A 26,693-nucleotide genomic window follows, 5' to 3' on the forward strand; every position below is an offset into this window, starting at 1 on the left:
TAGTAAAGAGCATTACATACCTCTCTTGGAGTGAATTGGAGTATTGCAGCTATGGCATTAAACATCTGCACTTTACTGGAATGACTCTCTGTTTGTAGATAACAATCCTAAATAGTAAAGAGCATTACATACCTCTCTTGGAGTGAATTGGAGTATTGCAGCTATGGCATTAAACATCTGTACTTTACTGGAATGACTCTCAGTTTGCAGATAACAAAGGACAACAATCCTAGATAGTAAAGAGCATACGTACCTCTCTTGGAGTGAATTGGAGTATTGCAGCTATGGCATTAAACATCTGTACTTTACTGGAATGACTCTCAGTTTGCAGATAACAAAGGACAACAATCCTAGATAGTAAAGAGCATACGTACCTCTCTTGGAGTGAATTGGAGTATTGCAGCTATAGCATTAAACATCTGTACTTTACTGGAATGACTCTCTGTTTGCAGATAACAAAGGACAACATTCTTGAGGTATTCAAGGTTTGTACCTTCCCTGGATCTGAAAGACAACAAAGCAAAATATAACATTCTTGAAACCTGATTCAGAGGTGAAACATAAGACAAAATTAGAACTTGACTTTGCCACCTCAAATGCTTTGTTTTTTTTCTGATAGCACTGGAATAAGACAGATTCTTCTGAAATGTATTATACTATGATCAGCTCTTATTAGGCGAGAATTATTCGGTTTTTGTTACTGCACACATAAATTCACAAAAGCGTGCGTCATTCACGCATTACGCAAAGCGCAGTTCGCGTAGATGCTGCGCCCAGCTGTGTGTACGCCATTCTATATCAATCCACGATGTTATGAGGCCCGCCTATTACAAGCTGATCAGAGTATAGTTTTAAATATTTGGCAAGACTTTAGATTATCTGCCAGACTGCCACCCAAGAGATTAGGTTTATGATTTGGGTTAGGATAAGATGTTTGGGCTAGGATAACGATTATGGTTGCAGGTGGCCATCACTTTTCTATAGATGCTCTGGGTAGTTTACAACAAGCACTTGCTGGCAGCCATGTACAGCTTACATGAAGATGATAGATGTGTTTCTTTTCAATTACATCCTGTGCTTAGTTGTGTCATTTGTTCCTGATGAAATTCAAGTGGCAAATATTATGTCATATATCACATAAGATTCCCTTGGTACAGTTTGCCAGAATATGATAACAGACCAGCCTTAGATAGCAAGCTGCCATAATAGGAACTGGACAGTGGAAGGGACCCTTCTTATTATAATGCAAACTTCACTAAGCACTAAGTGAAGATCAACACACTGTGGGTTTTGAAGGGTTAATATCCTACTCTTTTCCACACTGACTGTGAGCTAAATACACACTCCAAGATTCCTATTGGGGCAGCCTGCACAGGCACACTGTCACCAAGGTACTTGGGATGGTACTGTGCAGTACCATGGGAGTATCAGTGTAGTAACAGTGCAGTACCACTACTGGGTCCTGTGCAGTAGCAGCATTGGAACTATGTAGGTACTTTGTGTGCACCAGTCAGGTATCTTGGCAACAGTGTAGATGGCCACAACAAGAATCTTGCAGTGTATAAGTATCCTGGATAAGTATGGTATTGCACATGGGAACAAGAGCTTAAAATCCCCTATGAAGAGCAAGGGCATTTACCCAATTTTAAATGGCATTTTATCAAGAGAACTCATCATATTTTTCCAAGTCGCAATTGTTGGGATTGAACCTAGCCACTGCACCATACTGTCCACCTTACCTATTTCTTTTCCACCTTTCCACTTCATCCTGTAGTTGCTGCACATGTTCTTCATACCCTGTTACAGCCATCATATGCTTATCTTGTAACTGACGTAAAGCGCCCTCTGTCTGCTGCTTTTGTTGTTTAATTGACCTTAATTCAACTTCTTTACGTGCACGTTCTTCTGCAAAGTGGAGGAGTGAAGAACCATTGCCCTGCACCTAATAAGGATATAGGATGACAAGGAAGATGTTATATGTTGTTGAAAACCACAGTGGAGAAGGTTTGTCAAAAAAATATTGTGTGCCCATATCCAGAACTACAAAAAAAGGCTCATAAATAAAATGTGTTTGTCAGTGTCCTTCCTGGCCATAAAAACTAATTTTCATTTAAAATAGATTATAAAATATAGCATTTTACATAACCTTACATGACAGACAGTATTCATACATAACATTTTACATGGCTTGCTAAGCTACACCTAATGGTATACTTATAGCTGAGAGAAATGAACAAATATTTTGTTGTTTTTCAAGTAGAAAACAAACTTTTGAATTATGATTTGAAGTTGAACCAGGAGTTTTTGCTCAAAATATTTTTTGTATTTTTGACAGCTATCAGAAAAGTAAAATATGCATAAATTAAGTTACCCATCATGGGAGTACATAATTGCCTTACCATTGCAGAAGGTGTTTTTGTGAGTTGTGATAGTGTTTCATCTACATCCGAATGTATTTGTTGATCGTCACTTCCACTAGCATCTGTGAACACGCTTGCATCATCAGATATTTGTCTCTCGGGAAAGTCACTAGAAATAACAGCAAAAATATACAACTAAGTTCAGATGAAACAAGATAGCTAGCAAGTTTAAAAAGATAAATAACTAATCTAAATTAGCCAAACTGCACTATGATAATGGGTTATATTATGAAAATAAACACATTCTTATAGACTTGAGAAACTAGAGCTTATTCCCCTGCTTCCTAGCTGTATATGAGATGTTACTTGAATGTGACATTCTTTGCTTGCATTGACAAATTCATATTCCCTTGATTAGTCTTTCATCAAAAAACTGTATTCCATTTGCCTTTATTCTATCCGTTTCATTCATTTCGTTTACCTGCTATTATTTCTTTCAAGTTAGAGAATAACAATATAATTTTTGTTTCTGCCTCTGCCCAGCGATACAAGTTTCTTTCACTGAATTGACTTAGAAGTTGGCTTTTGGCATGTTGTTCTATGGACAATACATTATTAGTTTCAGAAGCTTAAATAATTTCATGACCATTCTTTGATTCTAATTCATAACCTTATAGATACAATACAAACCACATGTAATGGCTTACTTACCCTCCAACAGCACCATATTTATTCTGCAGTTGGTGTCTCAAATTATCAATTTCTCTGTCTTTTTCTGCTACTAGAGCCATGGTTCTGTCACGTTGCCTGTGAACTTGCTGCTCCAAGTCTGCAGCTCTTTGCTGTAAGATACACAATATACAGAATGATATTTAGATATCTATACAATGAACAAAAGTGTTCAGCACTATTTATCAATACTAAGTAGCAATAACACATGAAACTCTTTGCTATAACATACACAAAATGGTATCTAGATACCTATACAATGATCAATACTAAGTAGCAATAACACATGGAAAAAGATAAGTGACTTCTTTCTTCATCTTCTCTCCTTTTTTGTTTCTTCTTTAAAATTTCAAAAAGGTACTGTGGATCACTTAACAAGAATACTAACATTTCAAAAAGGCCCTGTGGAGGACTTTGGCTACTTTTATGTATGTTAGTTTTTAATATATCTCTGATGTTTCATATGAATACAATGGTTTTAATAATTTATTCTTTTGAATTTCCACGCTGGTATGTTTATGTACATTTTTGTTGTTGAAATTGGTAATGTTTCCTTTTTTTATATAAGGCTTTTGATATGTATTTATGTCTCTTGTAGTCATACTTTGTATGTATTTTTATTATGTAAATCGCATTGGACTTTGTGGAAATGCACTCAATAAATCCTTGAAATAATAATAACAATAATAATAATAATAATAATAAAGAAAACAAAGGCAAGGTCAGGTCACTGGAAGTACATCTACAGTCTTGTCTATTGGGAGTTGAATCAAGCATATGAACACATGGTCCATTTTCTTCTTTATATTTACCTTATAGTCAACTTCTTTCTGCATTAGATCTTGTTTGTATCTTTCTTGCAGATGTGAAACCTTGGTTTGGTAGTCACTTACCTAAAATATTAGGGAAAATAAAATGGATCAACAGAAAACTTTACAGATAGGGCTTAGGGGTCAAAGTTGTATACATACAAAACAGTAACTGATTAAACTGTATTATATAACAATGTCATTGATTTGAGCCATTGAATGGTATGTATAAAATATTATTAGGCCATCTCAACATGTCATTGGTCGATTGCAACAGCATCAGAGTGCAGTATTTTGACTACTTCCCTGTGTATGCATAATCATGCAGATACAAAGTGACAATTCTGTGAATGTGGCTATTGTAAACAAATGCAAGTGGATAATAATGTAAGTTTCTTGGGTTTGACATACAAACTCTAAATCAACCAATTCTTTGATTTGCAAATTGTACTGTCATAAGGCCAAAAAAAAACGACCCAAGATTTCCAATTTTTTGGGTCGGTCGGTTGAGGGCAACCAAACATTTTTTTTAGCCTAATGGTTAATGTCAGCTCCTGATATTAAATGCATATATTTGCCATTCCATGTTGCTATTCTTAGAAAAAGAACTTACTGTTTGTTTATGATTTGCCTCTTCGTCATCTAGTTGCTGCCTCAATATTGATACACGCTCTCTGAAATCATTGGTTTGTGACTGCAGTGTCTCTATCTCTTTGTTGTTGGATGTATCCTATAGAGAATATTAAAAAATGGTTAAGACATTGATCCTAAAGCAGGTTTCTTGCTGCTTGCCACTTTGACGATAATTTTTATGTCGTACGCAATCAGCCTAGCAATGCCTGCGGTGACCAGCAGCAAGCCAATATCGATCACTCCTTCATGAGCTGAATTCAAGTCAATTCAGGAGACGTATGAAGAACAAATCAACCAGCACAAAGCAGCAACATTGGCTTTAACAGTCATGCTGCTGCATCTGAGCAACATGCCTCTTGGTGACTTCATGAAGCATCATGCCACTCAGCAGCAAGTGGTATGCTGCTTGGTGACTTGATGAAGCATCATGCCACTCAGCAACAAGTGGCATGCTGCTTGGTGACTTGATGAAGCATCACGCCACTCAGCAGCAAGTGGCATGCTGCTTGATGCCTTGATGAAGCATCATGCCACTCAGCAGCAAGTGGCATGCTGCTTGGTGACTTGATGAAGCATCATGCCACTCAGCGACAAGTGGCATGCTGCTTGGTGACTTGATGAAGCATCATGCCACTCAGCAGCAAGTGGCATGCTGCTTGGTGACTTGATGAAGCATCATGCCACTCAGCAGCAAGTGGCATGCTGCTTGGTGACTTGATGAAGCATCATGCCACTCAGCAGCAAGTGGCATGCTGCTTGGTGACTTGATGAAGCATCATGCCACTCAGCAGCAAGTGGCATGCTGCTTGGTGACTTGATGAAGCATCACACCACTTAGCAGCAAGTGGCATGCTGCTTGGTGACTTGATGAAGCATCATGCCACTCAGCAGCAAGTGGCATGCTGCTTGGTGACTTGATGAAGCATCATGCCACTCAGCAGCAAGTGGCATGCTGCTTGGTGACTTGATGAAGCATCATGCCACTCAGCAGCAAGTGGCATGCTGCTTGGTGACTTGATGAAGCATCATGCCACTCAGCAGCAAGTGGCATGCTGCTTGGTGACTTGATGAAGCATCATGCCACTCAGCAGCAAGTGGCATGCTGCTTGGTGACTTGATGAAGCATCATGCCACTCAGCAGCAAGTGGCATGCTGCTTGGTGACTTGATGAAGCATCATGCCACTCAGCAACAAGTGGCATGCTGCTTGGTGACTTGATGAAGCATCATGCCACTCAGCAGCAAGTGGCATGCTGCTTGGTGACTTGATGAAGCATCATGCCACTCAGCAGCAAGTGGCATGCTGCTTGGTGACTTGATGAAGCATCATGCCACTCAGCAGCAAGTGGCATGCTGCTTGGTGACTTGATGAAGCATCATGCCACTCAGCAGCAAGTGGCATGCTGCTTGGTGACTTGATGAAGCATCATGCCACTCAGCAGCAAGTGGCATGCTGCTTGGTGACTTGATGAAGCATCATGCCACTCAGCAGCAAGTGGCATGCTGCTTGGTGACTTGATGAAGCATCATGCCACTCAGCAGCAAGTGGCATGCTGCTTGGTGACTTGATGAAGCATCATGCCACTCAGCAGCAAGTGGCATGCTGCTTGGTGACTTGATGAAGCATCATGCCACTCAGCGACAAGTGGCATGCTGCTTGGTGACTTGATGAAGCATCATGCCACTCAGCAGCAAGTGGCATGCTGCTTGGTGACTTGATGAAGCATCATGCCACTCAGCAGCAAGTGGCATGCTGCTTGGTGACTTGATGAAGCATCATGCCACTCAGCAGCAAGTGGCATGCTGCTTGGTGACTTGATGAAGCATCATGCCACTCAGCAGCAAGTGGCATGCTGCTTGGTGACTTGATGAAGCATCACACCACTTAGCAGCAAGTGGCATGCTGCTTGGTGACTTGATGAAGCATCGTGCCACTCAGCGACAAGCAGTATGAAACCAGCATAACACATTTCACTGCATTAAGTAAGCAACAGTCTGTGAAATAATCTCACTGACTCTGCAGGAGTCAAACCCAGGACCTCCCAAATTATTGATTAATGATCTACCAACTAAGCTAATGAGTACGCTGGAAATAAACAATACAATAATAAGATCAAGAGGCTTTGATAAGCATCTACTTACCTTGTACGTTTTGTTTTTGAGTACTGATTGTGCCCTAGTCTTGTAGCGTTCAAACTCTTCTTTGAGTTGCTTGAGCTCATTTTGACATGCTCGGTGATCTGGATTTGTACATCTACTGCTGTCATCTTCTACATTTATATTGCACACTTCTGAAAAATCAACAACAGGGTTGCTCAACTTCTACTGTCAAAAGACATAAGCTATCATTCTGATTCAGGGCCTAGGTAACAGGGCTGGATTTTTACACACGCCCGCATAATACTGGCCTGTACTGTCGATGCCAGGTCTGCAAAACTCTAATCTACTAGCCCCGCTGGCATGTGTACATTATTGATACGATATGATAAACCTAAATTGTCTCATCAATAAGTACTTGGATATATAAAAATTATGTATTTTCATGCAAAAGAAGTATCAATTCACCTTATTACCCAGCAAACACACAAGTTTTGTAACATTTTCAAGCGGGTGCACACAAAGGTTACGGAAACATTTAAATGTCAATTTATAAAACATTTTTAAAAATTGCCACAAAACATTAGAGCATAATGTTATTGAGGCATTGACAATATTATTTGATACAGAACATTTTGAAACATTTTCTTAATACTTCAATAACTCAACATTTAAAGTTAAATAAAAGAAAAATATTTTAACACATTGAAATGAGTTTGTGTTCACTGGGTAGTCAGTGATAAATTTCAGCTTCATGACTAACACCTTACCATCTATATCAACTGGTTTATCTGAGTCTTTATTAGCCAATTTAAGTAATCCTTTCAGCTGTGTAATCTTCTCAATAATTTCTGTGACTGTGGCAGTATTGGAAATCTCCTCCACTTCACTTATCTGCTTCTTGTTTGCTGCCCTCGCTAGGGCTGTATTTTCTAAATCTAACTGAGTTATCCTTTCTTTCAGCCTCCTGATGGATAAAAATAATATTATTTCAAAAACTGTTGTCTTATCAATGAAAAAATAACAACTTGCTTATGAAATAACAAAGCAAGGAACTTTAAAAAATGTTAGAGCACATCAGTTACAAGTAAGAAAGAGGGCAAAGTGACAACAATTTGCAACCTGTCTTATACTACATGCAAGTGGACCATTCTGCTAGACAGCGGTTGTAGTTCATATAATAAAGAAGTACAGACAGTGCACCAACAGGCAAAGTCCCTGTGATTGGTATGTAATGAGAACTCTAACAAATCATGCATGCCGTTGCCTGCCTTTTGTGTCTACACAAAAAATATCAAGGCTACGCTTTGACAAATATGTGGTAACAAGCTCTTTTCATCTTTTGCACATCATGGAACAATTTGAACCTTATTAAAGGATGATGCTGGATTTGACCATTGCTGGATTGTCTGTTTAAAATATAAGTCTATGTTGTAGTTTCAACAACCACAAATTTCAGGCAGGTAGCATTTTGTGTTGTAGTTCAGTCTTCATATATATTGGGGTAAGGATGGATTACGAGTGACAAAGCGACAGCAACCGTGGATGCCGCTGGAAAATCTGGCGACATCCACCGACTACAATCGACAAGATGTGAAAAAGTCAACCAATCAATATGAAAAATATCTATAACAAATATTACAACATAAGAAAGTTTTAACATTAGAGCCAGAACTAGTAGGTACAATAAACAAAATAAAATCTTGGCAACACTCATCTTATTAAAAAAAACCACAAAAAAACAAACACTTTTTTGAATACCAAGATACAGTATGCATGATAAACAGGGGTAGCGCTAAGTTGCTTTTTGGGGTCCCGGACCCACCAAAATAGAGTTCGGACCCCCTGTTTTTAAATTTTCTGCAAGTTCATGGGTCCCTGCAGACCCCCAGTTTTTCAATCTAGCGCTATTGCAGACCGTACTCATTTGTGCAACGTGGACTCACCAAACTCTACTCCGGACCCCCTACTTTTTAATTTTCTGCAAGTTCGGGGGTCCCTGCGGACACTGGAGTGTTTAGTTCTAGTGCTACCCCTGATGATAAATAAGGTTTCAGTTTCTGAGCATTAACTCACAGCCACATTATGTGCAAGGATGTTTTCTTTAATTTGAAATATTAGTGACAGCAAATGATAGAGAAATCTCCAAATTACAGAAAACTAATGGAAGGTATAGATCCAAAACTCCAAAACTTGCAATTTTCACTTTGTGTCAAAGTTGATTTGGACACATGACTGCACACAGTTATGGCCTATAGTTTGATCCGCTTGTAATAGGCGAGAAATGTTAGGCTTTTACCACTACACCGAAAAGTAGACCCACGTTAAGAGTGCTATTAGTGGACCTGTCTGATCTATGTTTTGTATGTTAAAGAAAGTAGACAAAGTATATATATTTTCAATCAATAGCTAAGCTAACGATTTGCATAAGAATGTTTTGCAAGGTATAGGAGGTGTGGTGAGGCGCGGAGTGAGGTGGTGTGCTCACTGACTGAGATCGCACGATAGACGACGGACGTGTTGATTTTCGCGCTAGTCACTCGCCTACACTGTTTCACAGAGTTTTTGAATATGTCTCACGAAGAAGGGGAAGGAATACCAGGACCTTCTAAGCAACAGGAACAGGTGGGTGATAAGCGTGAAGGGAGTATTTCAGCGACTGTAGGCGCAGCCATTAGGGAGAGTTTGAAGGATTTTCAGAGTTACCTGGACACTTCTATATCAAAATTGAAAGAAGATAGCGACAAGAAGCTGTCGGAGGCGGCTCAACAGTTGAAACGCGAGTCGGGCTGTCTTTCAGATTCAAAGGAACAAGTCCCAATTTAAATTTAATTCGAAGTGTTAGAGAAGTTGGAGAAGGCGTGGGGCATCTGGAATCCGGGAGGATTGAGTTAGTGAAGGAAGAAATCAAGCGAACCGAAGCGGACTTGAAGAAGAGAAATAAATTGGTGAGACTTGCAGATAAGTCAGACGCAGGTTAGTGGAGTTGAATATTTGACATGAAGTGTGAATTAATTCAGTATAGTGATGTACGTTATGTTATTAAATGTAAATGTGCTGATGAATCTAGGTTCAAGATGATTAACCGTAGAGATTCTGAAAGTCCGGTACAAATCTCTAATGATTTCTGAAAAAATCAATAATTGGCGGAAAATCGCCTATTCCCGGGAATTGTGTGTAAGGAGCATGAGTGTAGCGTGCATGATAAGCTATTATACTTTTCATACAATAATAGGGAGATTCTTTTATTATTGATAGTGGTGTTGGTTTTTTTTTAATATTTCTAATATTATTAGGCTGGACAGCGGTCGACGAATATCTGAGCGACGATTTAGCCAGTAACTCAGATGATGAGAAGAAAATCAGACAGGCCCAAGCCTGTGGCAGAGGCGGCCATTGGAGGAGAAACTGTCCCTTTACACAACAACCAAGCGTCAAAGATGGCGGCGCCCAGGGCAGAGATAATTATTGTTCTACTTCTAGTCAAAACAATACAGAAATGCAGTCATACCTATCAGGTAATTGTATGGTGAATACAGGTTCAAAGTATTTCGGGCTTAGCACATATGCTGAAGCAAACCCATGTATTGTAGCAATCGGTAAACATTGTACTAAATGTGTTGTGAAGCGAGATGTTACGTGTTGATAGTCACAGCGTAAATCATGTTGATAATTTATCATTGGCATTGATTGCCAGGCATTGCAAATGTGAATGGATGTATACCATGTTACGATATTGATTAATATCAAGATGAGTTGAGTACCTGGTAAAGATCGGATTGATCATAAATGTACGATTAGAGTACATTGCAAAGGCATGATGTATTATTATGTATAAAAAACTAAGCGAATGTTTCTTTTTTAATATCAACTTGTTTAGCACATTGGCAGGACATACATGAGATGTGCTTGTTGACAAATCTGTTTGCTTGTTGTCTTTCTTTATAATACAGATAATCTAGTGATAAAGACAATGGGGATGAAAGAGGCTGAGACCGGTCAATCATGTAGCTTCGCGGGCAGTCAGGGACTTCAAGTTCAAGTTAATGAAGGGTACGACAATGACTTTTACATGAACAATTATTACGAATATGAACAGGGTAACACTGAACCCATTGTAAAGGGGAGATTAAAGGCAGCTGCACAATTTTGGATGAGTATTGGTGCTTCAGTATGGTCATCGCTCATTTTCTATTGCTGCCTCTGAACTTTGGAACAGTTTACCATTACATGTGAAAAACTCTCAGACTGTTAATCAGTTTAAAACATCTCTGAAAACTTATTTATTTAAAATTGCATACTAATGTTTATTTGTTATGTTTTTGTCTATGTATAATTTGTTTAAGCGCTTAGGGACTTTGGTGTAAAGCGCTATATAAGCATGGTTTATTATTATTTATTATTATTATTCTTCCTTTGTGCTTGATGTGGTGCAACATGGTTATAAGCTGCCGTTTATTGACACTCCTCCCAATAAGTTATGCAAGAATAACAAATCTGCTTTAGATCAGCCAAAGTTTGTTGAGGATGCGATTTCTGATTTGCTTTTGAAAGGGCTGATTCATGAATGTTCAGATTTACCCCAGTGATAAATCCTCTTTCGGTTCTTGGTACAAAATTCTGGTAAAATGAGGTTAATTTTAGATCTTCGTTTCGTAAACCAATATTTGTGGAAAGAGAAAATCAAATTTGAGGATTGATCAGTTGCATTGAGCTATTTCAAGAAAGGTGATTTCCTTTTTTCATTTGACCTAAAATCAGGGTATCACCATATTGACATTTTCCATGAGCATACTACTTTTCTGGGGTTCAGTTGGGACTTCGGGAGTGGAAGCAGACATTTTATCTTTACCGTACTCCCATTTGGTCTAGCCACCGCCCCTTACGTATTTACAAGATGTTTGAAACCCCTAGTCCGACACTGGCGAAATCAAGGTACATTTATAGTGCTATTTTTGGACGACGGGTGGGGCAGAGCAAATTCATATGCAGAATGTGATTCTTCTTCTAGACAAGTGAAAAGGGATTTGATTCAGGCAGGTCTAGTGCCAAACATTGAGAAATCACACTGGGCACCATGTAGATCCCTAATCTGGTTAGGTTTGAATTGGGATAGTGAAGTAGGGTGTATTGAGATTTCACAGAGAAGAATCTTGGATGTCATGAATTGCATATCCACGATGCAAGATAAGTTGCCATTCGTTTCGGCTAGACAAATAGCTTCATTGGCTGGCAAGATAATTTCTCTGTATCCAGTTTTTTGTATGATTTGTCAATTGATGTCTAGATACATGCATCATGAAATTTTAGTCAGAGCACATTGGGACAAAATATATTCAGTACACAGTGACAGTAAGCTCATAGAGGAATTGTTTTTCTGGAAGAACAATTTGATAAGATTGAATAAGCGAATGATCTTTGAATATTCGATTCCACAGGTAATTGTGTATTCAGATGCAAGTCATACAGGCTGTGGGGCGTGGGTGATTGATTGCAATGGAGTCAAGTTACAAAGGAATTGGAGCATTCTTGAATCAGCACAAAGCTCAACTTGGAGGGAGCTGAAGGCAGTGGAACTTTCAGTGCGAGCATTTGCACCAATGTTGTCTGGTAAGACAGTAAAATTGTTTACCGATAATACTGGTGTGGTATCAGTAGTCGCCAAAGGTAGTATGGTTGCAGAGTTGCACAGATTGAGCCTATCAATTTTTCAGTTTTGTAGAGAAAATCATATTTCTCTTAAGGTGCAGTGGATCCCCAGGGATGAGAACAAACAAGCGGATTCGCTTAGTAGATTGATCGACTTGGACGATTGGGGGGTTTGTCAACAGTTTTTTCATTTTATGGACAGCATGTGGGGCCCACACACCGTAGATAGGTTTGCTGATGAGCTGAATTGCAAGATTAAAAGGTTCAATTCAAGATATTGGTGCCCACAAACAGAACATGTAGATGCTTTTTCCACCAATTGGGCTGGTGAGAATAACTGGTTGGTTCCACCTATTAATCAAGTTGGAGCTGTATTAGCACACATTGCAGCTTGTGCAGCTGTAGGAACTTTGGTGGTGCCCGAGTGGCCATCTGCATATTTTTGGCCATTGCTCTTTTCTAAACAGAGCCCCTTTGCACATCTTGTTTCACATATAATAAGGCTGTATGACTCTCAGTATATATTTACGCAAGGTCGGAACAAGAATTCTGTGTTTGGCCCAGGGTTCCGTAGCCCAGTGTTATGTGTTAGATTGAAGGGGTTTTCAGTGCTGTGAACAGTTTTATCAGATTAGCCGGATGGCATTTCTGAAGTTTTTTTTTTTTGCATGTATGATCAGAGTTGAATATTATGTTTTTGGGTAAAAGGATTGCAAGTGTGCATAGATTTTAAGCTGTATAGCTAGATGCAAACCTGATCCGCATGGATGATAAGTATGTAAGATGGATACTGGTTCAGTGAGATGGCAGATAATAGCATGCACTGTAGTATAGTGGAAATATTTGTTTATATTTTGCAGATCTTCAACAGTAGACGAGTATGACAGGATTGTTGCACAAGTGACTGCGGCGTCTAGGGCAGAGAGTACCGTATACAAATACAACAGAGCGCTAGTAGGTTGGAAGGACTGGTGTACTATAAATCAGGTATCTCAAATTCCTGCAACTGCGGAGGACATTAGCCGATATATGTTATATATGTATCAATGGAAAGCTCCATATTCCAGAATAGAGTCATTTTTCTACGCACTGAAATGGCAATATGACTGTAGACCTAATATTGATAATAACCCTTGTGATAAAAATTTTTTACATATAGTATTACAAGGTCTCAAGAGGTTGCTATACAAACCAGTGGTTAAGAAAGAGGCGGTTACACCAGAAATATTAAGAGCTATAATAGATAACAATGGTGCATCAAACGACCTCATTAAGGTCCGCTTATGCGCCATGGTTTTGTTGGCCTATGCTGCGTTTCTCAGGCATGATGAGTTGATTAATATCAGAAGATGTGATCTTGAAATATTTGTGTCTCACATCAATATTTTCATTATGAAAAGCAAGAGGGATATATATCGGCAAGGAGCATGGGTGATTGTGGGTGCTACAAACTCACCGACTTGTCCAGTTGCAGCCCTTAATAAGTATCTCTGGATTGCAGTAGGGTAGGGGGATAATAGGGGTAAAAACACATTTTTTGGAAATTAATTACACCCACTTCAGGGGTGGTGCATTGGGTAATTTGAGAAACCTACATACCAAATTTGGGCATATTGCATGAAAAAAACCCTTGCCCCCTGCCAAAAAACGAAATGTGCAATTTACCCTATGAATTACACACAAAATCCCCATTGTACGAATCTATATTACACAATGTACTGCTATTCAATCTGGTTGCAAAGTGCTAGCTACATATGTGTTCTAAAATATTTGATGTGAGTGATTTGTTTGTGTCCTGAACCAGGTTGGAAACATCATTATATGTATATTATGTAATAAATACCCTCTTATGTAACATCCCACTAAAGATAAGGGTTAAATTCAGAAATGTACTCCCTGGAAACACCAGCAGGTCAGCTCTTTTGTGGCAGTCACACTACACTGGGCTTCAACAGTGCAATGAATAAGGTCATGAGGCCTGATGTTGGTAGAGGCAGATATATATGAAGATGGAACAGGTGTTGAAGGGTTTCATGGTAGATCTAGAGTTAGACAGTAAGAATGCCAGTCTAGCAGGGCAAGCACTGGACATGTGCCTCAAGCTGGTAGCTCCTGAATACTCTCAAAAACCTTGGAACTGCTACAAGGAATTCCTTCTCTTCCTGGAACAAAGGCATGTGTCCAGTGTACTGTTTGCCTACAAGGACAGCAGATTTAGATGCCTCTCCAGGGCAGCAGCCGTCCTAATCTACAACTATGACCACTTGGCAGAGTCCAATCCTTAGTCAGAATCCTCACATCAACAACCGCTTTGCCTGCCTCGTCAGAGAAGTTTTGGAGCTTCCTTACCTTAAAGTAGCTCTTGTGGTGTTTGCCTACCTGGGTGTGCACTTGGTGGAGCCGCTCAATGCTAGAACAACCGAGAAAGATGCTACCCATACTCAACTCCAAGAATTCTACAAAGGATTGCATGCAGGTTTGAGTCAGCCTATCAGTGAAGACTTTACAAGATGCATCAAGCCTGAATACCCCGGTGTATCTGATGATCTATTCTCCAGTGTGAAGAAGACCTATAATGAGGAAGTCCTCTACCCTGTCAATGAGCTTGCTGAGGAACACATTGAAGAAGTGAAGAAGCTGACCCACTTAATGCTATCCCACCTGCAGACTGTCCTAGCAAGGCAGAGGAAGGACTACCGAATTGATGTGGAAGCATTCCCAATGGAATATCCGGTGAGTAACCAAGCAAGTGACATTGATGCAATACCGGTTCACAATATTGGCATGGAGAGACAATGTGGGACAGTAGATTACAGGCAGAGAAAGATACGCACATTGAAAGCAGTCAGCAGGTCAGTCATACTTCAGAAGAGCCAGGAACTGAGAGCAGGGCAAGTTCCTTCCTTCCACGGCTTCAAGGCAGCAGCAGAAGCTAAGCGGGAGCTTGAACTCAACTGGAGTAAATACATGAAGGACAAATTTAAAGTAGGTGCAGAACAGAGACAAGAAATGGCTCAAAGGAATGAGAGGAAGAGGCTGGACATGCTGGACAAGCTCAAGTCGTGCGGTGGTCCCTTCACGGACAGTGTGGACGTTGAGCCCTTTCTAGCAGACTCAAGTGTGGATGGTGGTACAAAGCAACAGAGGATGAAGCTTGAGATACAGTTTGCCAGAGAAAGTACCACTCTCCTTCCTAAGGTAGACCCCATTTTCAGAATAATGGTAACACTGGCGAGTGGAAAGAGGAAATTAAAATCTGTGCAGGATTTTGGGGATGCCCTCATGGCCTACCTGGGGAGGGGAGGAGAAATGGCAGGACACTGTTATATTATGAGAACTTCCAGCAGACTCTCGATAAGCTGGCCTGTTAGAGCAATTGTTTATGTCAAGAAGTGAACATCATTTAACAAGGTGACCCTACTTATCAGTTTATTTGAAGTCCCCATTTAATTACAAACTATATACACTTTCTGTATTTGCAGACAGATGGGCACGTGAGAGTGGTGGTGACCCAATGACCCCCATAAGGTGGACATATATTCTGAAATTTTGGGGTCCTAGGGTAGTAGTGAGGTCTGAAGACCCCCAAATCTGTTTAGAATACAAATCTGTTCATGTGAGGTCAAGTAGTATACATAATTACCTTAGTCGATTTCATTAACGTGTTATCCTATTGACTCCTGTACTAATCTATACAGTTTGTGGGTGTTTTGGGGGCAAATTTTGATTTTCAAGGGGGCAAGGGTTTTTTTAAAGCCACAACATTACTGATGGTCTCAAAATGCTTGTATTGATGGTCTTAATCATTTCCCAAGTGGGTGTCTCAAAATTCTGACTTTGCCATTTATCTCCCTAGGCTAATTGCAGGGCTGAACAGTGAGAGTGATGATAATTACCTTTTCAGGCCTCTCAACTTCAGTAAATCTACTGGTATACATGTCCTCAGAGAGGGTCAACTGTCTTATACTAGATGCTTAGAGCTGTTTAGAGAGGCACTTGATGAAGTAGGGGTGGATTCCAAAAAATTTGGTCTCCATAGCCTACGTAGCGGAGGCGCATCAGCAGCCGCGAACTTTGGTGTTCCTGATAGATTGTTTAAGAAACATGGGAGATGGAAGTCGGAGACCGCAAAAGATGGGTATGTCAAAGATAGCACTAAGGATAGGCTTGCTGTCTCCCTAAATTTAGGTCTGTAAGTTGGTTTTTGCATTGTGTGGAATCAGGAATGCTTCAATTTCCCAGAAATGTAATGGTATTTATGTAAACATTTGTATTTTCAATAATTTCAGAAATGTATGACTGGCATAGCAGGTGAATAAATTGTATTTGGATTAATAAGTAAATAAAGATTTGGATAGGTGAAATTATACCATGATCTGTCCCGTTCTTTATTGCCTGATTGGGAGGGGAGTTCAGTCTATCAACCGAAGCTCAGTGCTCCCCAATATATGTGTATATTAATGTTTTATTGCAGGTATGCAAGGAGGGGCGGGCGGGATTGAAAATGCTTTATTCACGGTTGAGTTCACTAATTAGGGAATAAATATATTTTCAATCAATAGCTAAGCTAACGATTTGCATAAGAATGTTTTGCAAGGTATAGGAGGTGTGGTGAGGCGCGGAGTGAGGTGGTGTGCTCACTGACTGAGATCGCACGATAGACGACGGACGTGTTGATTTTCATAAATGGAAGAGATGGGAAGGAATGCCAGAAAGAACAGAGGAACAAATTCTAACTCGGAGACTACTTGACAGGCAACTTTATGTGTTTCAAGAAGATGCTGATAGGATGGAAGTTGGGTAAGGAAGATAGCAGGATAAGGGTAAGTGTTACCTATTCCTTGTATCCGCAGCAACGTCCAGTTCAGTCTATCAACCGAAGCTCGGTGCTCCCCAATATATGTGTATATTAATGTTTTATTGCAGGTATGCAAGGAGGGGCGGGGCGGGATTGAAAATGCTTTATTCATGGTTGAGTTCACGAATTAGGGAATAAAGGACTTGAATTAGTACTTTGTGATGCTTCTGGCGAGATGTCATGGACAATTCTCAAAATAAAATATTTTGATATTAATCCACGATGTTATAAGGCCCGCTGATTACGAACTGATCAAAGTATACATAACAATTACCTTACTCAATGATGTGTATGCATGGTGTGTGCCAACAATAGGGCTTGCTATGATAAACATTGATTACTTACTGGATAGCAGTTTGGTCCTGTTGTTTCACCCTGTCATAGTTCCCCACAGTTGCAGACAGCTCTGATAGCTTAGCCTCTAACGACGCCACTCGAGCTTCTTCTGTTGTACGTGCCTTACGTAGTCTCTCCTCAGCCTCTTTTGATTTCTGTTGCTCTAAATCTACCTGCATGCGATGCTGAGCCTGAAGAATGGAAAACAGGTAATTGAAACAGTTAGTGGATATATTCAAGGGCCTGTTGTTTCACAAAACCTTAAAATTAAAAGTAAGATTCACTGTAGGTCTTTGTGAATTGGCTTCCCTCCCCCCTAATATTCTTAAGTCTGACACTGCAAGCACTCTTCTTGATATTTATCCACTATTTTCTGATGGTGTCAGTTTTATCCATGTGTCAGAAACATGTACCAGTCACATACAATATTTGTGTGCCGTTTATCTGAGAACCTGCTCCTTGCACCAAGTCCAAGCAATACAAGTTAATTAAGTGTACATTACCTTCAGCTCAGCCATTTCCCTTTGTAGTTGTAGCAACAATGGAGATGGTCTGGAAGCCTTAATTTCTGATTCTTTAAGCTGGTTTTTTACTGCTTCCAATTCCCTGGACATTCTCTTGATATGGTCCTCATATGCTGATGATCTGTTTGGGTGAAAAGAAAAACCATTTCAGTAACATGATCAGTTTTTACTATATCTATGTACTTACACCTTTCAGTTCAACAAGCATTTACTTGGCTTTATTTGGATCATTAAAAACATACATTTTAGCCACCTTGATTGGATCTCATAAATTGTGCTATTGGTGATATTTATGAGTGAGTGAGTCACTCCCAACATTATGCTCCTACATTTTCAATACTGTGAGTCTTGCAAAAGTTTGCATATATATGTAGCAACTATCACATGTTTGGCACAGCAGTACACCACATTTGATTGCATAGAGAACACAAACATACAACAAGTTTGCTGGACGCATGGTAAAATAATCCAGGGGTAATCTATTTTTCTCTTCATGAGCTACACACATACATGGTAGACTTGAAATTATACTTACTTGTCTGGTTGTGATCTGGCCTTAGCAAGGCCATCTTCTAAATCATCAATCTACAACAAATTGGATGCACAAATATGACATGTTATTGTAGGAGCAAAAATATTTAACTGTCAAACTGATGCTAATATGGTTAGAAAGTTACACCCACATACCCTTGTATCCCTGCCTTTCATAGGACAACAAACTGGAAATGTGTGTCCTCAGAAAGGCGACGTGCCTTGGAATGATAACCTTGGAATGACTGTGTTTTCACACAGACACAAAACACAACTAAGGTCAGCATGGACCCTCCCACCATTAAAAGATCATACACATATTTATCAGATAGCAAACACTCCTATTTTCTATGAGCAACCACAAATGTTTCATAGTGCGCTACATACTCACACTTCGACAAGTGTCTTCAGTGACGATACGATTGCTGCCGTCTACCGTGTGATAGACAGCATGTTGAAACCAATGAAATTCACCGTTAACAAGCGAAACCATAGCCACTGACTAAGAATATCAAATACATACAACATACCTTATGTTCCAGTTTTTCCTTTTCTGTCCTCTCTTGTGATAGTAGAGTTTGTAACTCCCTCAACATAACTGCATGGTCTATTTGTTCCTGCTCTCTTTCTTGCTGCTGGGACCTCAATTTGGACTTTGACTGTAGGATAGAAAGAAATATTCATTTCAGTTGACACTGTCATTGGCTGGCTGGGAAATTTAGCTACTTTTACAGGTTTCAGGCTGCAGCAGGGTTTTGGATACATTCAGCAAAATGTTGAGGAGTTCTCACTTCGCAAGTTCAAAATAAAATTACTTATAAAAGTACATATCAATCATTGTTTATTGGTTTTATTTATAACCATTCATTGGCCAGTCGCTTGGCACTGGAAGTTTATTCCACCTAAATGGGTAATTTATTTGCGAGATAAAGTAAAATAGCCATATAGTAAGTTTTGGGGAATATGAGAGCCATGTACCGTGACCTGATGGGCTGATTCTCTGTACACTGGCTCACAACAAATGTGATCATTATATGACATTAACCATCTGTATGAAATGCTGTTGACTGATAAATGCAAGGGCCAATTTTTTTACCTGTGAAAGTTGTTCTTGTAACTGCATATTGATTTCCTGAAGTTTCTCACGATCATCTGTAAACTGCTTGGTAAGTTCCTCTTGTTCTAGCTGCAAAGATAGATCATTTCATTACTTTCATGACCTTCTACTATTTGATACATCCATATTTGGTGTCAAATCATTGCAATATATAAAAAAAGTCGTATTATTCAGAGAATGACTTAATAGAAACAAATCCTATCGCTAATGTGCTGCCCTGCAAGCTTCAACTATCACGTTGCTTCCTTTTTTGCACTGTATAACACATAAGATGATTACAGAAAACCTGTTATGTAATGGAAAGGACTGCAAATAGCTTAACTACATATCAACTTCACTCCTAAAGAAAGACTGTAATTGCATCCCCAGGGGTGCCATGTACTTTTAACTTGCCCCAGCATGACATGAACTTTTACCTTCCTGACATCTTGGAGACTTATTGAACACACTTAATATTAGCCCACATCCAGCAAGGCATGTCTTTTTGCAATGTTACCAGCCCAACAGCCAAGTAACCAGCCATTTGGCTGTCAGGCTGGTGTTAAAATATCTCCCTGTAGCATCGCATTTATCAATACTTAATTGCCATGTCCAATGATAATTTGTTTCCTATGATGCAAGAGACATTGACCATGTGCTACTGATCCTACTATTATAGAGTACAGTACATGTACATCAACAGCACTGTCTTACCCTGATTTTCTTTTTATCAGCTTGGAATGTGGCCTCCATCTTGGATTTCCCTGCAGTAACAGTTGCCAGAGAACTCATCAGGGTTGATACTTGTTCTTTTAGCTGATCAATCTCTCTGTGTCTACCCCCAGCATCTTGTGATGTAGTGGAGCTTGCATCATCAGATGCAGTCTCGGATATCTGTATTGTACATGTACATTACAAACATTGAAAATATAATAAGGGATTTAACAAGTATGCAAATGAGAACATGAGTTAGTATATTTGGTGATTTTGTTAGACAAATCTGCAAACAAAGTGATAATGGTGATTGACAATGGTTCTTCTTTGATCCCTTATGTTATAACTAATTTATTTGTTTCTCGTTATCCACCATCAATACAAGTATGTGGAATTCTATTACTTCTGCCCTCCATCATTCAAATCGCGCAATGTGATTTCTCCAACGTGTCACATGAGTGTCCTAAATTTGAAAAATGTTCATTCTATGCAGAGCAGGTTATGCATAAAATTAAGCGATACATAGTGTCACTTGGGTTGTGGATATACGCACACATTTCATCTTTATGTAAAACAACAAAAGTATTTGAGCAAAAAAGTGATATTCCTCTTAAATTGTACTATATAATCTAGTATTACAAGAATATAAATAAAGGCTGCTACCTTATCATAAATAATGTGTCCTCTGCAGTAAAAACATTACAATGGGTTTGGCTATGCCTCACCTCTTATTGCATTTTACTGCCTCAGAAATATTTGGATGTAAAGGATATGTGTCATTTTGCTTCATGTCTTTAATATAGGTATTCTCAAAGGGTGCGTACTGCATAGCAATGTTTAAGCTGAATATGCCTTTATGTCTTATAGTGGGAATTCCAATTGAATGAACGCAGCTTTCAATAGCGTGACGAATTTTTGCGTACACTGCGCGATGTACGCCAGCGTGTGCAACTGTGCGTGAGTAACGCGGAAGTGAATCAACCATGCCAACGCGACTCGTGATTGGATAGCATTGTATCCAAGGTCGTATGCGTCAGCGTTGTAGTTTGAAATACGCAATATCACGATCGCGGTTGATCGAGTGCAGCTGTTAAAAGCTGCGTTCATTCAATTGGAATTCTTACTATAGGTAAATCTGCAACCTGTAAATATCGTATTTATAAATGTGTGCAGAATTTTGGTGATGTTGTTACAGCTACTTCAAAAATGTATTCTTTAAAAATATTCATTGAAGAAAATTAATAAGAATTAAGTCCAAGGGAATGGCATTTTGGTTCAATTCCATTTAGGCTTAAGCAATGATTAATTTCACCACCTTTTGTAAATACCACAAGGAGAAAACAGGGCCCCAAATTTCAGCATGAATCAGAGAATCAATTCTCACAACAATTCTCCTAAATTGTTTGTGAGTATCAGATTTGATTCTGCCCAAAACATATCCATTCTGTACCAGGTAATTTATGATGATCAGTCGATTCTCACTGGATTCTAGTCAGATGAGTTTGTGAGAATCAATTTTAATTCATGCAAAGTACAATAAAATTGAGCCCCTGGGAAACATCAAGCAAGATAGAAGAAGCCCTTGACAACAAATATCATCATGTCATCTGAAGATTACTCTGCAACAAAATCATTACTTTCTTACCTGATCCTTAGCTCCTAGTGGATCATCAAACCCCTCCTGGTGTTTACCTCCTTCCCCATCACTACCACTGCACACAGAGGCTGAGCTCTGTTGTTTCTGTCCTCCTGCTGCACTCAGGGCATTAACAGATGCCTCCAAAGCCTCTTTTTCTTTGTTCAAATTTTTATATGCTTGAACGACATCTGAAATCAACAACATAGTGAATACATGTAAGAGGTAAAGCTTTCTTCTAGAGAACATTATACACAGATAATTTATGCTCATAGTCATATACTATAATAATAATTCCACTAATAAGAACTGTGATTCTCAGCTGCAATGCTCAGTTAGCGGACCCTAGTGGACTTTAGCCTTCAGGGGTGCTGATTTCCATTTCCAAAATGCTTTTAAAACAGAAAATATGACAATTACTTCTCTATTTGTAAGTTTTAATATAAGTTGAAAGGGTAAAAAGAACAAATAAACCAACAACCACCTTTACAAGGTATTATGGATATGATGGAAGACTATCCATGGTAAATAGATCTAAAAATTTGCATTCCTTAATGCAATATATTTCACAGACCAGTTCGATAATGTTGTAGTGTCTTACATTACTTTGAAAGTAAATTTCCTAATTGTTCAATTGTTCCAGGTAAGCGATGTTGATGAGCTACCACCTAATGATTATTGATCAGCCAATTGGCATGACTGCTTGTCACTTACACATTCACACTAGTATACATAGCTCATAACTCTGAACAAATTAGGAAATTTCCTTGATGATCTCACAAGTGAATCATATATGTGGACAGTACCTCTGAGTCTTTTTTCATATCTGGCCAGTTGATCCTTCTGCTGCTCAATTGTCTCTAGTAGATCCTTCCTAGTAGCTCTATCCATGGTGGAATAACTGTACAGGTTACCTCATAATGCATCTAAATACTGGAATCCTACTCCATTGTATACAATATAACCTGTAAATAACAAATTATACACACATTTTAACTCAATTAAGCTCCAAATTTATTTTCTATTTGATTTTGGCATAGTTTATGGCGTAAAAAACATGAAATCAGGTCTGATAGGTTATTACTGAATCACATCATCATCACATCAGCACACAACACAACTATGTTGAAAACATGGGGCAGTTTAATTACTAAAGAATGAGAGTGCATCTTCATGAGATGCAAATCTCTACCATTCAAATCTCGATCACTTGAATGAACATGGGGAATAGAAATGATAAATATCAAAGCAAAAACAATCTCTTCCCACCTGGGTGTCTGCCGTTCCTGATACTCAATGTTCATGATTAAGCCACATGGCAGGGTCACATGCAGTCTGGGAACGAGACTATACTTTAGTAGATTGATGAAGAAGAAGCCCATCCTACTCATTACTTCATAGTAGCGGGTACTTATTGCAATTTGCCATAATACATTAATAATCATGTTCATTGCACCATATAAATGACTTTTAATTTAGCATTTTCAGATTTCAATATAATTCAAAATTGAATTGCTTTACATTCCCATGTCATGTTATGGCTAACTTGGAAACAAACGGCTACGTAAAACACAAATATGCTCCTCCCTGTCAAATGGTTCAACCAAACTGCACCTACAAAATAAGACTGACCCACTTTTAGATGTGATGAGCTCGTGTATATATGTACTACAGTCTACAGTAGGCAAAAAAATTAAGGTACCAGTTGTGTTCACCCCTGTATATCCTAAATAAAGACAAATATGTCAAAATTGTTAGAACCCCACAAACTTAAGAGTGTGTGTGTTATGGCATGTTCTAGGGGAATTCCCTTTCATGCATCAGGTGTTCAAAACAAACTGAATCAGAGTTATTAATATCATAGGGGATTTTCCATATTGCTGAATGTTCAGTGCATGGTTGCACCATCAGGGGAACCCCTGATAACAGATTGTGAAATGGACATTTGGAAACCCCCCAGGAAGTGATGTAATGAGAAAGGTTAATGTGTATAATTAATCTTGGGAAATCCCAAGCTTGCATCATCTGTGAAGATGTGAATGAAGTGATGGTTTATTTTAATAGATGATGGGTTTTGCATGAGTACTGGTATAAAAAGCTGGAGGATTGAGTTTGGACAGAATTTCTTGGGAGATTGCAAAACTCCACATGTGTGTGATGGTCTTCGTGCTTCAAAAAAGAAGTACATTTTAACCAGTTTACATAACAGTGTGCAAAAGTGGCAAAAATGGCAAAAAGTGGCAAAAACTCACTCAAATGTTAAAAAGTGACACAGAAAGCTCTTAAACAATATACAGTACCGGGTAACACAACACTTTTCATGAATCATTCAACATATTTTTTATCTCATCAAGATGATCAAGTCCTTAAAATGAAAGTTTTGAATTTGATATATGTCGCATTTCGGTTAAATGCACTTGAGCAATGAAAATGCATACCTTTAATTTCTTAATATGTGACGTGTCATGTCAAAAGCAGACACTTTTGGATATGTTGCTTATAAGTTATAATTACAAAATCTGGCCTTGTTACACTCTATATCTATAAATCACTTTATTAGTTTTTTTCCATTTTTGTCGGCAAAAACTGTTTTTGCCAAGCGGTTAAAACCGTGGTTAAATCCGCGGTTTTTTCCACCTGTGGCAAAAACCTGCGAACCCTAAAAAATACACTCATCTACTCTAGGTTCCAGAGTAAAAATAAGTACAGCTTGTCTGTATGCAGTCGCAGTGTGCTAATATTACATATATGAGGCTATAGCCAAAATAACAATTTCTCGATCATAAGAGGATGTACCTTCTGCGTCAGCGTACTTTTCATAGAATAACACGATCGCGTGACCTGCATGACCGAACCTTGACCTTGCCTAGCAACGACCGTGTGATTGGTCAATTCTCAAAAGCTGTGGTTGCGCCGTAAGCGCCGGTATTTGCGTAGTACGCTCGGCGCAAATAACTGTGCGTACCCAAGTTGGATCTCATGATCGAGAATTTAATATTTTGGCTATAGCACTACTAGTATTAAGGTGGTACTACACCCCTGGCCAGTTGTGTGCCTATTTTTGCATTTTTCTTAAAATTTATAGCGCATTGGTCACAAGTAAGATATGTATATTATAGGGGCAAGGACTACAACTACTGCACCGAAAATTCAACAACTTAAGACAAGTATAGTTATTGATGTATTAATCAAATGTTGGTTTTCCCTCATTTTTGACTGTAACGCCACAACTGTTGTCTATGCTGAAATAAAATTGTCAGTGCATAAGTTGTAGTCCTTGCCCCTATAATATACATATCTTACTTGTCACCAATGCACTATAATGTTGGAGAAAAATGCAACAATAGGCACAAAATTAACCAGGGGTGTAGTACCCCCTTAAAGAAGAAGAATTGGCCTATTACACGACATGCAAAACGTTGGTCGGCCGACCAACGTTTGTGCAAACATGAATGTTCCACACATGTCGCTCTAACAGGCGCTCGCATCAATCTGAGCAAGGGACTGCCGTTCTTCTCCGAGTGTAGCTGACTGTAGTACATGAGTTGATATTGCCGTACTATTTAATACGCTGACTTCGTATTCGGTGAGGAGGACGATTTCGACCTCCTGGTTTGTTTACAAACAGAAAGGTAGACAAAAGACCGTTCCGCTTGTCCAAACACTCAAGTATCAGAAAAATGGTCCACAATAGCGTGATTCACGTAACATGAATAGGGATTAAAAAGCTGTCAAGAAGTAGAACCATGTGCTTCTTTTGTCCTATTTGCCATCAAGATTTCATATGGAAACAGTTCAGACCCAGAACAGGATCATGTCAGAAATTAATATTTTGTTCTGTGTCCGATTATTCGGACTAATGAGTTGACTACTATCCAAAATGTACTCAATCATTTGTTGTGCATAACAGTTTTAACAAACACTGACTGACTGTCCACACAGTCATGACAGTCTCACAGACACAGTCTGTCAGTGTCAGTCACTAGAGTAGACGGGCCCGGTAGACGGGACACCGTGTCCGTGTGTCTGTATCTGACTTTTATAGTATGGATATGAGTTAATTATTACTAGTTATACAATCTAGCAAAAAATATAGCACTTACAAGTTACATTTAGTCACAAACTATCTGTTTTTAAATGCAAAAACAACGTAAACGTGTCTCATTTATCTCAGCAAGTGTTTCCGGAAATGTGAATACTAAATGTACTGAGGGTTGACATCCTGCAGAAAATATTGGACCGCGCACTCGCTCGGTCCATTAATATTTCGGCCGTACATGGTTTTATACCCCGGGTTTAGACCACTATTCCTAGGCGATTTTAATACAACACTTATTATTTTGGAATTTTAAAACAGTCATCTGAAAGGGGGGGATGAATTTTTGGCAAGCCGGGAGGGGGGTTGGCACACATTCTTGGGGCGCCTTTAAATAAAACGCTCTAAAAGGGAGTGTTCATAAATACTTTGGTGGGGGTTGGAAAGTTGGAACCTAGCCTATAGGACGAAAAAAACCTTTTGATCCCCCTAAAAAAGTGGATTTTTGGTTTCTCCCCCCCCCCTTTTTTTTTATGGTCTACACATTTTTGACCCCCCCCCCCCCTTCATGTCCTGAAAAAGAAACCAAAAATATACATCATTAACAGTGGCATAGATTTCATTTTTGACATGGGGGTCCAGTCACGGAATCCAACACCTTTTGCCGACAAAATAAGTTCATGGTA

The 26,693-nt window shown here is 39.1% G+C and overlaps 2 protein-coding genes and 1 long non-coding RNA gene across 3 annotated transcripts in view; 2 read left to right on the top strand and 1 right to left on the bottom strand.

The window, feature by feature from the left end:
* Window positions 1-26,169, bottom strand: part of LOC140155836 (GRIP and coiled-coil domain-containing protein 1-like) — a 30,226-nt gene extending 4,057 nt beyond the window's left edge. Inside the window, exons 1-17 of the mRNA XM_072178824.1 lie at window positions 26,075-26,169; window positions 22,778-22,936; window positions 21,981-22,162; window positions 20,336-20,515; window positions 19,622-19,711; window positions 19,056-19,184; window positions 18,530-18,579; window positions 17,974-18,115; window positions 17,480-17,661; window positions 7,398-7,594; window positions 6,673-6,821; window positions 4,512-4,628; window positions 3,902-3,982; window positions 3,072-3,202; window positions 2,400-2,529; window positions 1,740-1,942; window positions 375-504 (exon numbers count right to left, since the gene is read on the bottom strand). Of these exons, the coding sequence (XP_072034925.1) occupies window positions 375-504; window positions 1,740-1,942; window positions 2,400-2,529; window positions 3,072-3,202; window positions 3,902-3,982; window positions 4,512-4,628; window positions 6,673-6,821; window positions 7,398-7,594; window positions 17,480-17,661; window positions 17,974-18,115; window positions 18,530-18,579; window positions 19,056-19,184; window positions 19,622-19,711; window positions 20,336-20,515; window positions 21,981-22,162; window positions 22,778-22,862 (2,178 nt within the window). The 5' untranslated portion in view covers window positions 22,863-22,936; window positions 26,075-26,169. The remainder of the gene's footprint in view (window positions 1-374; window positions 505-1,739; window positions 1,943-2,399; window positions 2,530-3,071; window positions 3,203-3,901; window positions 3,983-4,511; window positions 4,629-6,672; window positions 6,822-7,397; window positions 7,595-17,479; window positions 17,662-17,973; window positions 18,116-18,529; window positions 18,580-19,055; window positions 19,185-19,621; window positions 19,712-20,335; window positions 20,516-21,980; window positions 22,163-22,777; window positions 22,937-26,074) is intronic.
* Window positions 10,081-12,231, top strand: LOC140155837 (uncharacterized). The gene is made up of 3 exons (XR_011859433.1): window positions 10,081-10,145; window positions 10,581-10,680; window positions 12,066-12,231. It is a non-coding gene; the product is annotated as an uncharacterized lncRNA (long non-coding RNA).
* LOC140154108 (uncharacterized) lies at window positions 12,480-13,785 on the top strand. Its single transcript, XM_072176716.1, has 2 exons — window positions 12,480-12,781; window positions 13,137-13,785. Exons 1-2 carry the CDS (start codon window positions 12,480-12,482, stop codon window positions 13,783-13,785), a joined length of 951 nt encoding a protein of 316 aa, XP_072032817.1.
* Window positions 26,170-26,693: the final 524 nt, after the last annotated feature.

The sequence above is a fragment of the Amphiura filiformis genome, chromosome 6 (genome assembly GCF_039555335.1).
Source record: "Amphiura filiformis chromosome 6, Afil_fr2py, whole genome shotgun sequence".
In the NCBI taxonomy this organism is placed as follows: Eukaryota; Metazoa; Echinodermata; class Ophiuroidea; order Amphilepidida; family Amphiuridae; genus Amphiura; species Amphiura filiformis.